Source organism: Cotesia glomerata, linkage group LG3 (genome assembly GCF_020080835.1).
Source record: "Cotesia glomerata isolate CgM1 linkage group LG3, MPM_Cglom_v2.3, whole genome shotgun sequence".
Taxonomy (NCBI): domain Eukaryota; kingdom Metazoa; phylum Arthropoda; class Insecta; order Hymenoptera; family Braconidae; genus Cotesia; species Cotesia glomerata.
In genome coordinates, this window is record NC_058160.1 from 20,376,569 (window position 1) to 20,394,324 (window position 17,756).

Here is a 17,756-nt window from a genome sequence, read left to right on the forward strand (position 1 = left end):
CATTGTTTGATTTAAATGTTCCCGCTTATGCGCGCGTTGAAAAAAGTGAGGCATGTTCGATGAAACGAACAGTATGCGTATAAAATGATGCGCAGTGATATAAGTGCTGCAACGCATTCATTGCAATGGGTATGTACAGCATGTATCCTATTTATTTTCTTCTCAATTCCTAATTCCCATGTATGGGAAACAAGCCAAGTTGTGTGTTGGTTACGATTGACAGAACAATTATAAATATCAGTTTCTATGTAATTTATAATCAAAATATTACGGTAGAGTGCAAAAGTTTATAAATTTACAAATGTATTGGTGAAAAAATAATTAAAATACAGAAGTGGGAACATCTGTATGATGAGTTTTATAATCGAAATTATCATCTGTTCCATTACTAATTATTGTGCATCAAAATCATGCATCAGCGACATTTACTCTTCTGTCCGGCAAATGTAGTATTTTTATAGTTGGATAAAACAGAGATTCTCAACTTCGGAAAAATAGCCCATGTCTAAAATCATAAGGTATATATTACACACATATAAATTATTATCTAGGTAGGTTGCTGTATTCAATAATAAAAAAAAAATTACAAAATTTTAATAGCTCTGAGGTACTATTAAATCAATTGAAAATAAATGAATTCTCTACGCTTATTTCTTGATTTTGTATTGAATTACATAGCAGCCGTCTTGAGTCTAACAAATGTTTTTTTAGATATTTTATCACTTTTCTTCGTATAAATAAATTCTGTGTTGTATATTTTATATGTATACACATTCTATTATACTAACTTGAAAGAATGCATAAAAAATGTACACAGTGCGATGATAATAACAATAACGACGATTGTATGAAAAAATATGTTTTCTGTTATTTATGAACTAATGAAAGTTTATTTGGTTGTAGGTACATGTACAGTAAATCATAGGAATACTGATATTAAATGTCATAATAATACTGACATAATTATGATAAAACTCGATGAATTTTCTTCTGATGCGAAGTGCATAATTTGATGCCAGGTCATTCCGGGTTTGATAAGAGAGATAAAGCGCGCGGGAATTATTGCGGTCATTCCCATCCCCAGTATCCGTTGTAATAAATGCTCGTTGATTTTTTTTTGTTCTTCAAACAGAATTTTTGTTTTTCTTAAACTAGTTTGCTTTCAACATCTGGTGTCGATTCTAACCTCCAACTTGTGGATTAAATATTTATTATGTATTCATGAACCATTCTACAAATATCGGCTCACTTGACAAATGAGTTTAAGATATATAAATCATTTTTATCTTAAATTGGATTTTTTATTACGTCTAATTATGTGCAGCCACTGCACATATTTTGGGAGAAATCGAGCTTCTTTTAAGATTAGCGCTTAAAAAATTGACGAAAACCGTAATTAACTACCTAATTAGTTTTATTTATGCTCATTGAAGTAGTTTATTCATAACTATAAGTAATTATTTGCAAATGGTTATTTTTACAAATGTTTTTTTATATTTCACTTTCATAAAACCCTCTAGAAATTACGTAGGATAAATTTTGTTAATGCATTTGTAATCTTCAATTGGTTAAAACTAGTATTCTTATAAAGTTGAAAAGCTTTGCAAATCAGATACTGCCGGAGTTTCATGTAAGAGTTCTTTTCGTATGAATAAAATCAAAATATATCCAATGAACTTCGCACTTATAGAAAATAATTCCTATTAATTATCATAATTTTTATTAGTTTCATTGAGTTTTAAAGTTTCTTCAGTAATTTTTATATTATGCGAGTAATATTACAGAAAATCTTTTGAAGTTTTTATGTGAACTTTAAGAAATTTTTAATACTTTTTTTCAGATAACCAAATTTTTTAACTTAAAATTTGAAGTTTCAAAAGATTTCTTAAAATTTTCATAAAGCCATTCCATCACTAAGATACAAATTTCTAAAAACCACTTCAAAAATTAGTAAATTTATTAGATTTCTTCATATTTTTCAGTAGCTTATTTTTATAAAAAATTGTGTTGAAAAAAAAAACTACGCTGATGATGGGACTTCAATTAAAACCAATTAAAATTTGGGCATTGTTATTTTATGGCTTTATTTTTATTTTATAACGACAAAAGTTTTAAATTTTGAACGCAAAAAATATTTTTCAAGTATGTTACAAAAAAAAATTTATTAGTCCAATTGTTATTAATTCTTCATAAGAAAGAAAAAACGCAGCTCAAGTAACGCAACTTGGTTAATTTAAAATAAGATTAATTGGAATCATCTTCAATGATTTTTAAGTTATTTTTATCCTAGTGGATAACTATAACAAATCAAGAAAAATTACAAAAAATTTAATAAAATAATGAAAAATTTGTTTTTCAAAGATCCTTTGAGTATTAAATTTATTTGTGAAATCCAACGATAATCTATTTTAATTCGAAAAAATTAAGCATTTTTTCTAAATAAACGGATATCCGAGTAAAATTATATGAGTATTTCATTATGGGAACACCAACAAGCAATCGAGAAGACATTTTAATTCTCGGCAGACTTCAACGCCCCTTCACGTGTCGAACATATGAAAAATTTCCTGGCAAAAATGTAACCACCAGTTATATTAATTTTAATTAATATGAAAAACAAAATAATAACATATTTATACCAAACAGCATGTCAGCATGTTTTTACGATCAGCTACGTGACTCATTGACATAGTCAATTAATAATAGCCAGCTGGAAACTTTTATGGTTCCTCAGGACCAATCGATTGATCGTATATTGCAAAAGTGAGTAAAAATAGTCTGTCGCAACTGCACAAGTGCCATTAATACCAGGGGGAACTGTAAACTCAAACGGTTTCTTACTGTTTTACTCATTAATCGACTGCACCGGAAACGAGTGAGCGCCACGTTACAATTAAAACTTTATTACTTTCAATCCTAGTAATTATTCAATCTAAAATTTCAATCAATGTTTAAAGCTCTCAAGCACTGAGTACATTTCATTGAATTTACTGTTGAATTTTAGTTTTATTATGGTTACTAAGTGATCACTTTTGAGATGACAACGTGTTGAGATGTAGCAAAGCGGATGTACTAACTACTTTTTATAAATGGAAGTTATATTGCGTTCTTATTTAAGGCTTAAATTTTATTTCTTTTTGTATTTTTTATCTTTAGTTTGGATGTAACGTTTTAAAAAAATTGACCGAGAACTAACTTACTCTTATTAATACAAGTTATAAAATTCAATCATTTTTAAACTATAAAAAATACACGATGTATATTATAATTAAATTATTTAAGTGCTTTAAATTTTTTTCACATAGTTTATGGTTAAATAAAACTATGTTTTTAAAAATCTGATTTTTGGGTTGAGTTTGAGAAAAAATTTCGAACAAAAAGCGAATTTTATTTATAGGTCGACATCTAGATTAAAAAAATAAAGGCATTTGATAAATTTTATCCTTTATTGCAATAAAAAAAAAATTCTTTTGTTCATTACTCTTTTTAAAATTTCAAGTTGAAATAAACTGTTAAACTAAATGAAAATTCAATGCTTTATAAATGTTTATGAAAATGTATTGAATTGAAGTATATTTATATTTCAGCTTACTATGTGAGGGAGAAATGGAGCATCAAACGTTTGTTTAAAACCCTCAGTTTGGGAGTTATCTTGGCGTCGACCTGGCGCGTGGAAAACTGGGCCAACAGTCCAGTATTGTTTTTTTACATCTACTTTATCGTTAATCCACGTTGCCAAGAAAGCTGTCAATGATGCCGGGACCGATGGCTGAGAAACCCCGTGCACAGCGGCTGAACAACATCGAGCCACAAACCGCAAAAGTAAGTCTTTTATATTAATTAACAAAGAATAAAATATTTTATAGTAGCTGTTACCCGTCTGCATCATTGGGCGTAAGTTTAATCTTAAAATAATTATTTTTGAAATTGAAATTATTGTTATAACTTCATATTTTTTACTAGTGAGATTTTCCGTATCTATTTCCCTAAACTATTAGGATTCATAATTAGAATATGTAAGGCATATTAATATTATTATATTAGTTATTACGTATTTAATTAATGTAAAAGTACTTCACTTTCTCATACCCTCGGTTCATTGCTTAATGTATGTGTATGACTTAATTTTCGTGAAGCTTGTTCTTAGCTAATGTCTACACGGTGTAATAGTTCTGCTAAATTTTAGGACTGTCAGGCGTCTAACTGAAGCGTTCAATTGTTTGAATCTCAGTTAGTTTTGTAACTCTTTTTTCAACTTTTGACCACTTAAGACTACTATTAGGGCCAGTTTTTCAATCGGGGATAAAATTTTATCCGAGATAAAAGTACCGCCAATAAAATAAAAAAAAAATAAATAATTTAGCGACGTGATATTGCTCTCAATTAGTTCTCCATGAATTTGGTCGTTTATTTAAATAAAAATAAATAAATATATCATAAAAATAATAACCTCTTATTGTGTCATTTAAATTATTTTAAATTAATTAACACAATTATAAATTAATAATAGATATGTAAAACGCAAGATATGAGCTCGAAGGGCTCAAAAGCATAGAACAGCTACCTCTTTGAGCTCATAAAGCTCAAAATAACACATAAATTGTAATTTGGAGCTTGAAGAGCTCAACAACATTATAAGTGCAATTTCAAGCGCTTAGGTATAGAATTAGCGGGAAGTTACAGGGATCTCCTTCAGGGTCATCCGTTTTCCTAATTTTTATTTTATTTATTTACAATCAGGAAGTTGTCACAGTTGGAGGTGAATATTTCTGTGACATGTGGCTAATGTTTATTTATTTTTATTCAAAATAAGTGATTGAATTCAAGGAGAATTATTCGTAGGCAATATCACTGTGCTGAATTATTTATTTTTTTATCATAATGGCAGTACTTTTATCTCGGATAAAATTTTATATCGGATTGAAAAACTGGCCCTTAATATTGTTTTTATTAAATGTAGACTGACTAGATCTTTACGGAACATACGCAAAATGTTTTTTTTTGAATTTAACTTGAATTTGACAAAAACTGAGTATCTATTTGATTTTTTACACCATCAATTTTTAATGAATCTCTACGCAGTATGAAAATATCTATGGCAAAGAAAAGGTCCATGAATTTCAAAGTTAAAAAACAAAAGTATTTTCAGACTGTGCAACAAGTTTTTTAATATAACAATGAAAATTAACTTTCAAACTATAGGCGAATTAATTAGTTAATTTTTTACTATCCGCTGAAATATTCACATAAATAATAAATTTATAAATGATATTTAACACTATGATTGAATAATTATATTAAACTATTAAAATATTAATATATTAAAATATTATTGGCTCAGACTATTGGGTGTTACTCTCATAATAAACTGAAAAACACGTAATCATGACGTAAAATGACAATATTTCGTAACGAAAAAAAATTTTTTTTTTTAAATTTCAGTTATTAGATTACTTTAAAATCAATAAATTCTCCGTGGAAGTTATCTTTTCGTTGTAAAACATTTTTTTTTTACTTCATGAACACGACTCAATAAATACGTAACATTAAAGGCTTATACCCTAATTTTTATGTAATAAATTTTACTTCTGCTGTTTTTTTTTTTTTTTTTTTTTTTTTATAATTATTATAATGAATTGGAAATAAGCAGTTAAATCGTTGTAAACAATTATAATTATTTTACCGATAGAATAATTAAATTTTTATTTAAGTTCTTGAGGTGCGTTTATTCTTTTAATACAAATTGCAATGTTATCAGTTTTCAGATTTATTAATATTAGTAAATTTCTTACGAATTTTCAATTACACGTAAAATATGTATGTTGAATACTATTGCACTACATTAAATTTTTGTCGAATATAATTTATAGCAAAAGTTTGTTAAATGTTTACATTTGTTGGTAAAACAAAATTTATTTATAGACAGAGTAAATCTAAATCATTTGGCACTTGTGTGTATAAAGTATTCAGTAGTTTGACGTTCGTAAATTGCTTCCGGGTCAGCTCCGGTTGTTGCTCTAAATCCTCACGAATTTAATTTTCTAAAATCTTACTTGAGAAAATGAAAAAATGTATAGATTAAAAGAAGTTTATCTCGAAACAGTATATTTTTTATTTTTCAACTCAGCCGGATTCGGGAAAAAGTTATTTGGTTTAATCACATATAATTATGTATGATTATGCACGAAATTATAAATGATTATGTCTGTCTTTGATATGAATTCATGTATGGTCATATTAAATAATTAAATTTAGTAATCGCTGTCTTGTGTATCATGTGTATAGCTTTATGTAAAGTTGTATGAGATCATATGCACAATTAGAATTGATAACTTCTAATGACTAACATAAATTTGTACTAGATGAACTAGAATAGAGTATTTATAAATAGGTCTATACAAAATAATTAGATTTGATCAGATCCGTCTAGTATAAATCCATTTATAATTCCATAGAGATGTATACATCATCAAATCTGATCAGGCTTGATTAATATGAAATTTTTATGTTTAGTCATGTATAAGTGTATATGATTAGGTTTAATGATATTATTTTATTTAACATAGATCCATTTGTATTCTTAAAAAAATTTAAATAATAAAAAACACAATATTAGTATATGATTAAATTTTTATTCTAATAAGTATAAATTAGAATCAAATTTTAACCATGCAAATTTTGGTGAATTTGATTTTAAAAACTTTCTACAGTCTTATGAAACACTATTAAAATCTTGGTAATTTGAATTGAATAATAATAACACTTATCAATCAGATAAAAAAAAAACAATTCAAAATTAATTTTGATAACTACTTAGAAATAGTTACTTAGAGATAGGGCCAACTTCATTTTTGGCAATTAAGTATTTAAAAATAGACAGTTTCCAATATTTTTTTTGTTTAACAATTATTTTTCACGTTATATGTATGGTACCAATCATTAAAGTAGTCAAAAATACATTTCTCATTAGTTTTTAAGCTATTAGTGTAGACAAAAATTTTATATCACCTGAAAATCGTTTATAAAATATATTTACATAAGTCTAGCAATTTTTCAGGGTTAAAATACTGTTAACCTTACTTCAAAATAATTAATTTAATTTTTCAAAATCTTTAGATTTTTTTTTAAAAAAAAAAAAAAACTTTTAGTTTATTGTTAATTTACGGTAGCATACAGTAAAACTAAAACTAGAGTATAAGTGGTAAAAATTTTTTACAAGATCATAACATAAATAATATACTGTATTTTAGGAGGATAGTAGATAAAATGTGTAAGAGGTTGAAATTTAAATATTTATTTCTTCTTTTCGTTCCTAAAACAGTTTTATAACAAAATTAGTTTGGATATTGATTGATCGTTTTATTGACAAATTATTTTTCTAAACTTTACAATGTACTCATCTCTATTAAATGAAATTCAAAAGGCGCAACATATTATAATTCAGAACAATGAATAGTTTGCTCTGCACTTCAACGGCTGATAGAGTACCGTCATGTACAGAGTTATGACTTTATTAACCATTTAACTGAATTTATTCAAATAAGTATCATTCTTTCTAACATCTTACTTTCATTTTTAAATGAAAAGTTATTATGCAAAGGAGGGTAATTTTACTTTTCTGATGTTATAATATCAGTTACCTGGTGTAATGTTTTTTCAGTCTGTCACAATTAAGCACGTTCTTCCATGTAGCTTCATGAGAGAAAATCGATAGAATCTCGCGCGCACTGGTACACGGTACTCTGGAATGCTGTCTTGCTCATTTAGACTCTCTTGCTTTTCTACTTTTCCTGGTTACGTATTCGCCTACAGAAATTGTCATACTAACGTGAACATTCGTGCTCGTTCATACTAATAGTTGTTTTAATTTTTATTTTACAGTAGCTAAAAGCAAGTTTGCACATAATTGCTATAAAATTTTTATCTTTATTAAAAATTAATTCCAGCTGGACATTCACCATGTGATTAATATTTTTCAAGTGTAATTAATATTCGGTGTTTATTTAATAACTTTCAAATTAAAAATTGTCAAACAGCAAACAAGTCATGAGTAAGATAAAATACATTTTTCGTGTTATGAGCAAGATCAAAAGAAAAAAGTTTAAAAATTAGTATTTCTTGGTAATAGACCTTAGAAAAATTTTATCATTCAATTATTATAATAACCAAATATTATTATAAATTACAATTATCTGAGCAATATGAAAAATGCAGATGATGAAAGTTAAAAGTTTAAATAATGTTATCAATGAAATGAAACAATAATATAAACAAATTGAAGAGCGCAGGTCACGTTATCTTTACGGATTTTAAATTCTCCTTGGAACGGCCGTGAATACTACTGAAGTCTGGTTCCAAGAGTTCCAAACGTGACCTATTTTACATAGTCGTATTTACTTTCAGAACGCCGTTATACTTGGCACATCAAAAATCACCGCGACGACATTGACGAGGACACAAACGAGATGAAAATGTAATATCGGTGACACAAGAGTGCCTACACTAGTTCAATTTTTTTGATTTAATACTTGTAAAATTTCGGCTCATAACAATTACTTTTGTTTAAATTATAGTCATTTTTTTTTATTTAACATACATTTTAAAAAACCAAAGATTTATTTTCTAAGTATCATACACATATTTTTATAACATTTACAATTTTTACTTCTACATAATGGATCAAGACGTTAAAAAATGTGATAATTGAGTAAATTACTCAGTAGTCGAGATTAAAAAGAATCTTTAGCATCGAACAGTTGATGATAATGGAGATAAAGTAAAACATACTTCATTAGACATAAATCTTTAGATTTAAAACGACAATAACCAACTTCTTTATGATGCGACGTGTTCTTAGTGGTTGCAGCAGCTGTTCAAGTCAATTTGAGGTATACAGATGTTTATAGTTATTAAGCATTATATATATAATATTATAAATATGCATGAATACAATGGAGCGAATAACAACGATTTAGATAGATGCAGGTATAGAATTTAAATTAATAAATTATTGCTGTGTGACAGGCCATTGTTGAATGGTTAAATTTAATTTTTATATGATAAAAATATCATCGGTTGTTTTTTTCTTTGATGATATGTACTATACGCGCAACTATTTCTATGGCAAGCTGGCGATGTGCTGCCCATTACAATGATCATTAATTTAACATAAAGATAAGGTTGGTGGATATTCATTATAATCTTGATTTGGAATGGACTGTCATCATCATCATCATCATCATCATCATCAGTAGTGCTTTAAGCACAAGTCAATCGTGTACGCATGCGGCACGACATGCATTGCGTCGTCGCGATGCCAAGTTAAGAGAGAACGGTCAAAAGGTAATAGTATAGAAGTAATAGTGAGACAAGGAAAATAACTCCCTGCAAAGGATAAACGATTGCGAGGCGTGAATAGAAGGAAAAGATCTGGTAATATGTCGGATGATCCAGTGACACCCGGGTGTTCCCTGGAGTATTGTTGTTCCGACGTTCTAATATAAATATTATATACAGATATATTGAAGATGTGACGTGCCAAGTGGCAGCTTCATCTTTTATTCTAGATGAGGTGGTCATGTTTCCGTGTATAGTATGTTCATTCCTCTAAAACAAAATAAAAACAGAAAACTAAAAAAATCCATTTTCATCTTTTTTCTTTTTTATTTTTACCTTGACATTTTTTTATGAAGGAATATTTTATTTCAAGTCAAATCATCAATAAATTTAAAAACTGTGTCTCAGTTTCATTCGTTTGTGAAAATAATTGTGATTATTAATAATTGAAAAGATTTAAATTTGTGTTTGTTAAGTAACATTAATTATTATTTTAATTTAAGATTTTATTAAAGTTGATTTTTATAAATTTATTAAGTATCATTAAAAAAATAATATTTAATTTGCTAATATTTATAACAATTTATTGTATTTTAATGTCGAAAAATTATTAAAAACGCGAGACAGGAAAAAGCGCGCAAATTTATACACATACCATAATTTTCAAGCGAGCAATAAAAAAATAATTAGTTATAGAGACTGTAAAAAGATTATTTTTACAGCTGAAATCTGTTGCTACTTCTTACTTCTCATTTTATTTTCGTGTTTCTTCTTACCGCATTATTTATTAGTTAGTTAAAAAATAAGAATGTGTGAGTGTTGCTTGAAATAATTTTATTGATCAAAACATTTTGCTTTGACATAATGGTACCAATAAGACCAATCATTGTTTTGGCAAATAGTCTGAAAAGAAAATTTATTAACCTATAGATCAGATAAATTATCAATCTCATAAATAACGATGTTCATATATTTAAATGTTAACGTATGTGATTACAATGACGTAGATGTAAATAATACTTATTTGAATTCAAATTAATAATTTTGCGTTGAATATGCTTCACGGTATTTGTAAAATGCATTTTATAATCTGTGTAAACTCTTTCTTGTCACATATTAATGCTGCGCAGACGCGAGGTCGGTCGACCCGCATAAACTAACAGAAGGCCTTCTTCTCATAATATTAGTTTCTTCTTTATCATATTTCTTTTTTTTTTAATGAAAATTTTTTCTTTTTTACATTCCAACCAACTGAAAAAATTTACTGTAAAAGAATATCTTGAATTTTAGTAAAAAAAATTAGGATGGCGGTTGACCCTAAAGGCCATCCCTGCAACTTCCCGCTCATTTTGTTCTTAAGCGCTCAAAACTATACATTACGTTTTTGAGCTCTTCGAGCTTAAAAATATTATTTTTGTGTCAATTTGAGCTCGTCGAGCTCAAAACTCTAATAGCAGTTTAATAAAACACAATTTTTTGAATTTTCAAACGGCAATAACTTTTGAATGAATGAACCGATTTTCACGAGGTTGGCGGCATTCTACGGAGTTTTTGAAGCTCCATGAAAAATTTTCAAGTGTAAATCGATCAAGCCAGGGATTTTGAAGTAATTCCGAAAAAACTCTTTTTAAGTCATTTAAAAGTAATTCCAAAAAAACCACATTTCAAAAAATTTTTTTTTTGTAGTTTTTTTGAGATTTCTCGAACTCTACTGGTTCGAATCGGTCCAAATAGTATTCAAAATCTAAGTTTGGTCAAGTCCTCTCGAATGGCACCAACCGCGATTAAATCGGTCAAGCCGTTCAAAAGTTATAAGAGGGTCACACACACACACACACACACACACACACACACACACACACACACACACACACACACACACACACACACACACACACGGACGGACGGACGGACGGACGGACGGACGGACGGACGGACGGACACATACGGACACACACACACATACGGACATCATCGCGAAAACAATCAGGGAAGCTTCCTAGGACCTTAAAACGTCAAGATCTGATGAGAACTCGATTTTCGAAAAACGGGGTAAAACCAATAACTTCCCGATTTTTGAAAATTTTCAATTTTCTTAGCGGGAAGTTAAAATTTACTATAGTATATAATTTTTTTTTTTAATGTAATCTTGAAAAATTAATTTTTTAATTGAAATATTTAATCGAAAAAGAAGTAATAAGTGAACAACGACATATTTTTATTAATGTAATGAAGTACATTCAATTAATTGACATTCAATTATTTTTGTTTTTCAGAGTTTGGGATGCAATCGATCAGAAGATTTTGATACACCAGTTAGCTCAGGTAGCAACATGGGAAGTGTGGCGAGGTTTCCAAAACTTGATGAGTGTGCTCATTTTCATTACGAGCATGTAGAACTTACTGATCTTGAGGTTTGTTAATATTTTTTTAGTAATTTTTAATCATAAAGTAAAAACAATAATATTTTTACATTTAAATTATTTTAATTTAATAGGTTTCAGTTACTGAAGTGCCAAACGATTCAAGTTTTGCAGTACGCGTTACTTCAGGTGACGCTTGTTGGACACTTCAACGTTCGTACGAAAATTTTATTATGTTTGATAGGCAACTACATCGTTGTATTTATGACCGCAAGTTCTCATCGCTTGCTAAACTACCAGAAGTTGAACCAGACAATACTCAAGATTTGTTGGCAGCTTATCTCAAGCACTTTTCAAATTTGAATCACGATGGATTAAATTGTGGACCCGTACTCAACTGGCTACAGTTGGATAATCGTGGTAGAAGAATTCTAGTTCCTGAATCAGACTCGTGTCCAATTAATACACCAGCTGTAGCAGCTGCTTATGCGGTTAGGCCGTATACTGCTCAAGCACAGGATGAAATATCTTTTCAGGTAGCAATTTATTTAAAGATATTTAACGACACATCTGGAATCGGATAATAAATCATAAATAATATAATTTATAATTGAGTGATCAATGCTTGTTTAACTTGTACTCTGACATTCTATAAGCGAAAGCATGTTAGGCGTTTATTACTCAATATACGCGTGGGAAATTGAGGCTCTTGTGTTAGCCAACGACAACGATCTCGGTTCTTGATTGCGACAACATCCACTAATGTATTGTTTAACGTACAGAAATGCTTTATAACATCTAATTAAAATCAATCAACAAGAAATGCAATTAGTCTGTATTGAAATATTAAGAAGATAGATTTCAAGTGCTTCGTTCTCAAATTACTAAAATAAATTTTATTAATTTATTGTTCATCCTTTTAGGTTGGAGATATGATATCAGTTATTGACATGCCACCACCAGGAGAGAGTAATTGGTGGCGTGGCAAAAAAGGTTTTGCCGTTGGTTTTTTTCCTGCTGATTGCGTCGCGGTGATTGGTGACAAAGTACCTCGTCACTTGACCGTGTCTAATATTGTACGTTCAAAGTTACCCGTTAAACCCGTTCTCAGAAAACATGGAAAGCTTATTGCTTTTTTTAGGTCTTTTATTCTTAATAGACCTTCTAGGAGACGATTAAAACAATCTGGAATTCTTAAAGAACGAGTTTTTGGATGTGATTTGGGAGAACATCTTCTTAATTCTGGTCAAGATGGTACGATTTATTATTATTATTATTATTATTATTATTATTATTATTATTATTATTATTATTATTATTATTATTATTATTATTATTATTATTATTATTATTATTTATTTATTTATTATTATTATTATTATTATTATTATTATTATTATTATTATTATTATTATTATTATTATTATTGTTATTGTTATTATTATTGTTATTATAACTATTATAGATAAGAAAATAAGTTTTAATTATTATTTATGATTACAGTACCAGCTGTGTTGAAGTGTTGTGCAGAGTTCATTGAAACACATGGATTGGTAGACGGTATTTATCGCTTAAGTGGTGTAACATCAAATATTCAACGGCTACGTCATGCATTTGATGAAGATCGCGTTCCTGCTTTGCATTCAGATGAGAGTATACTTCAAGATATTCATTCGGTAGCATCACTCTTGAAAATGTACTTTAGAGAGTTACCTAATCCATTATGTACCTATCAGCTTTACTCTACTTTTGTCACTGCCGTTCAAGCTAATACAGATGCGGAAAGATTAAGAAGAATGAGAGATGCCGTTAGAAAACTACCTCCTCCACACTACAGGTTGAATTTTCTTTTCACATATTTATTATAAATTCTCGTTATAAATAATTTTAAATATCAGACTTACTTTTACCTAACTTACATTTGAATACTAACTTTTTTTATAGGTAAAAAGTGAGATGAAAAAATTGTTTATAAATAGATCAATATAAAGTAATTTAATTTTATATTTAATTGTTATTAATTTCTTTATCTTTATTTATTACAGAACATTGGAGTATTTAATGCGACATTTAGTAAGAGTCGCAGCACGTGGGGCTGATACAGGTATGACACCACGAAATGTTGCAATCGTTTGGGCTCCTAATCTATTGCGATGCAAGGAACTTGAAGTTGGTGGTGTAGCAGCACTACAAGGTGTCGGTGTTCAAGCTGTAGTTACAGAATTTCTTGTTTGTTATGCGGAATTAATATTCGGTGATGGCCCAGTTGGTCGACCTAAATCATTGGCAATTACCACTCCTGCTCGATTATTGAGCCTTGAAGAAGCGAGAAACCGTTCTTTGCGAAATGATTCGGAGTACATTGAAGTAGGTGCCGGACCAGCTGGCTTACCTGCACACTATCACACAGTGATTGAGCTACCAAGAAAACGGAATGGTTCAAAACGTTCACCTTCATTAAACTGGCGTGCAATTTTTGGACGTGGTGGTTTTGGAGCGCGTGGTAAAACAAGACAAGTAGGAACTCCACCACAAATAGAAGCTTTATCAAGTTCTCTTAATGCTATGCGACGATTAAGACCGGTTAAAAGTGCTGACAGTCTTGATGGAGAAGATAATCTCGGTCCTTTGATGGGCCCACCACCCAACAGACCATGTGGTCACAGTCGATCAGTTTCACATGATTCATATTTTGATCATCTTGCAGACGCACCAAGTTCTGTATCTCCACTAGATCTTTCTGAGATACAACTTAATTTTGATCTTGAAGAGCGAGAAATGCGAATGTTTTCAGAGGAAGAAAGTGGTGGTGTAGCGTCAGTAGAAGCATCGCCACGGCGTCAAAGAAACGACGGCTCGTTATGTATTGCTGTAAGTGGTGGTAGTAAAAGAAAAAGATCACGTCTTGAAGAACGTCTTCACTGTGAAGTAGAATTAAGATTTATTGACAGTCAAAGTCCAGATCAAATAATGGTGTCTGCAGATATCCATGGAATTGAGACACCATCACCACTGACAACGCCAGGTTACCTGCCATTATTATCAGAAGCTTCTACACCAATAAGTCCATCTACTTTACAGGCAACACCGATCTCTTTGACACCTAAGACAGGAAATAGCCCTCGGATAAGTTTCCGTAGCTTTACTTTACCCCTCGACTTAGATGATCAATCCTGTCATACTCAAATATCAAAAGAAGATCTGTCTTCCGAAAAACTGTCTTTAGATCCTCCTAGTCAACGTTTATCAATTAATTTAGACGATCATAATAGTGTAAAGTCTTATGAGAGAATAAAGACTTGTGAAAGTCATGAATCATCACCAAAAATAAATGATATTAAAAAATCGTCCGATAATTTAATAGCGACACTATCGGATCAAGAAATGACATCATGTGACGTACTCAATCTTACGTGTGCCACTGAAAAAAATTTATTTTCTGATGATTCTGCTATGAGCTTCCAAGAAGAAAAATTTAACTGTAGTAGTCAGAACTGCTGTGATCTAATGAATCAAAGTCCTCCGGATAATATGATAAATTTGGAAAATGTTGATATTGACAGTTGCTTAATAATTGATCAGAATGAACCTGTAGACATGCCGTCTTCCAGCGTTACAGATCTTGATTCACCAATGTCCTGTGAGCAAACTATTGAAGACTTACCAGATTCAGGATTTGTTATTTGCGATAATTCTGATAAAGTTTTTACAAATGTAGATACACAAACATTAACGAATAATAAAAGCAGTTCTGAGGAATGGGTTATGGTTGAAAAAACAAATGAATCTGTCAATCGGTTAACAAGTGTAGAAAGTAGTTCTAAAGATCAACTTGAAGGGACTGTTGATTCTGGTATCGAAAAAAATTCACCACAACAAAGTTGTGTTTCTGACAATATTTCAAGAACTTCTCTCGATCTCACAATGGGTTTAACTGGAGATACCAGCACATCTTGTATTGCAACGACTGATCCGATAGATAGCTCTATTTTGCAACAAGAATCTACTGAAATATCTTTAGACATGAGTGAAAATAAAAGTAATAATGGTAGCGATCTTCGTAATGGAAATAATCGCTGTTGTTCAGAAAGTGCAATTAATTTAGTCTCACATCATGATTCTGAAAAAATGGAACATGGACATGAGTGTTGTAGTTACAATTTACGTTTAGATAATGAAAATGTTTATCGATGTAATTTAAATGAATCGAGTCAAGTAATGCTTGGAAAATCGAGTATAGAAAATAATCATTTAAATTATGAATCAATAAATTCCAATAAAGACGTCCAGTGTATCCGCACCAGTAATTATTTGTCGAATATTGAAAGAAGCAATATTACTGAGGATAAGAGTTGTTTCAATCGATGTCAGGATATTAGACATAGTTTCAGTCACAGTTCTAGAAAATCACAACCTACTAGCCATCATATGTATTTATCACAGAGAAATTCAAATACTCAAATACGTGATAATGAAGAGGTGGTTATTCAGTCTGAGAATGCAGCTGAAGCTCATGAAATAGCTCATGATCCAGAAGGTGCATCAGAAACTACATCACTGGATTCTTCATACACTTTTTCAAATGCATCTTCGCCCATTGATGATTCTGTTGTTTTACGAGATACAGCAGCAATTTTACAAGAACTTGCATTACAAAGATTATCTGGAGGAGTTGGAAGTGAAACGCCATTACATTCACCAAAAAATTTAGAGTCTGATGGTATCCGAGAACGACGTAGTTTTGAAATAGGAATAAAGCGTGAAAATGTTACTGATAAAAAGACCAAGGTAGAAGACGATTGTTTGCGTGGTAAATCTGAAGAACAATCGAATAATGGAACGCAACATTTACCGCCATGCTTACGTGCTCGTCAGGCCAGAGCAACTAGAGCTGCTTTAAGTCGATCATTGGATGAAGATAAATTTAATCGTATGACTAGTGAGTCCGTAAGAATGCCTCAAAAGCAATTGTCTGATGATTCTCAGCATAATTCTACACCAAATGTTGGTGGACACCTATTATCTTCTTCTCAAAGTACAGAGAAACTTCAGTCAAGAAATTTGGGAATCGATCTGGGTGATCCTCGTTGTCGGGAAAGAATTGAAAAATATAAAGAAGAAAGACGAATGTTTCTTAGAGATAAATATAGAAGTGAAAGTTTTAGAGGTTCGACATCAAGAAATGAGGATGATGGTGAATTACTAGCGCGATTAAAACAACGTGCTACGAGACCTCCTCATTGATATATATATATATATTAGTTTATACAGAAATTTTTAGTTAACTATAAGTCTGTCGTACTATATGATGATATAAAGTCATGTAAGGCTTACTTACTCTTAATACTGTTTAATACGTTAAACGTGTATCTAATATTGTTAGCTTGACTTTATTATAAATTCTTTATCTTGGATGTTAGAGAAAAAAATCACATTCCTATTGTTATTATTTTTCTATTAGATTCATAAATTATTAACCTCATTTGAAGAAAATTTTTGTCGTAGTTATTTTTCAAAGCGTTAAGTTTGTACTGTAGTTTTTCTCTTTTTACTTGTGTAAATTATTAAGTTTTTTTTTTTAATATCATTATTATAAGTAATTAAAGAACGTAAAATTTTATTAAACGTTATTAAAATTAACACATTTTTAGATATGATAAAATGTGCATTCAATAACAATGAAAATTATTTCAAAAAAATACATTTTCGATAAATTATAAACTGAAAAAATAACATTAATTATTAAATAACAATATTTTCTTGCTTTATTAAATAATTTAATGTGACTAATACATACTTTATGCTTATTTTTTAAAAAAGTATTCAATAATGCGTAAGTTCATTAAAAAAAATGATACTATGACTTACGCACAAGATAAAAATAAAATAAAAAATTTAATGTGTTCGGCTTAATACGCTTCGCCATGCTTGGCATCGGAAAATTATTATTACTTTTTATGTATTAACTTTATTTCTATTATTATAATTAAAGTTAATTGATTGATTACTTGAAAGAGTTTATAATTTACACAAAATTAATATTTTCCGACAGTAAGA

The 17,756-nt window shown here is 29.7% G+C and overlaps 1 protein-coding gene across 6 annotated transcripts; it reads left to right on the forward strand.

Moving 5' to 3' along the window:
- The first annotated feature begins 99 nt into the window (after positions 1 to 99).
- Positions 100 to 17,115, forward strand: LOC123260345 (rho GTPase-activating protein 32). Of its 6 annotated transcripts, XM_044721374.1 has the most exons (8): positions 100 to 518; positions 3,588 to 3,822; positions 11,613 to 11,750; positions 11,834 to 12,235; positions 12,623 to 12,953; positions 13,203 to 13,536; positions 13,745 to 15,446; positions 15,483 to 17,115. In XM_044721374.1, the coding sequence occupies exons 2-8, from the start codon at positions 3,751 to 3,753 to the stop codon at positions 16,941 to 16,943; spliced, it is 4,440 nt and encodes a 1,479-aa protein (XP_044577309.1). In that variant the 5' UTR covers positions 100 to 518; positions 3,588 to 3,750; the 3' UTR covers positions 16,944 to 17,115. The 6 variants fall into 6 exon arrangements, with proteins under 6 accessions (XP_044577309.1, XP_044577307.1, XP_044577308.1 ...); XM_044721372.1 differs by having other exon boundaries at positions 13,745 to 17,115; XM_044721373.1 differs by lacking the exons at positions 100 to 518; positions 3,588 to 3,822 and adding an exon at positions 8,215 to 8,888 and having other exon boundaries at positions 13,745 to 17,115.
- Positions 17,116 to 17,756: the final 641 nt, after the last annotated feature.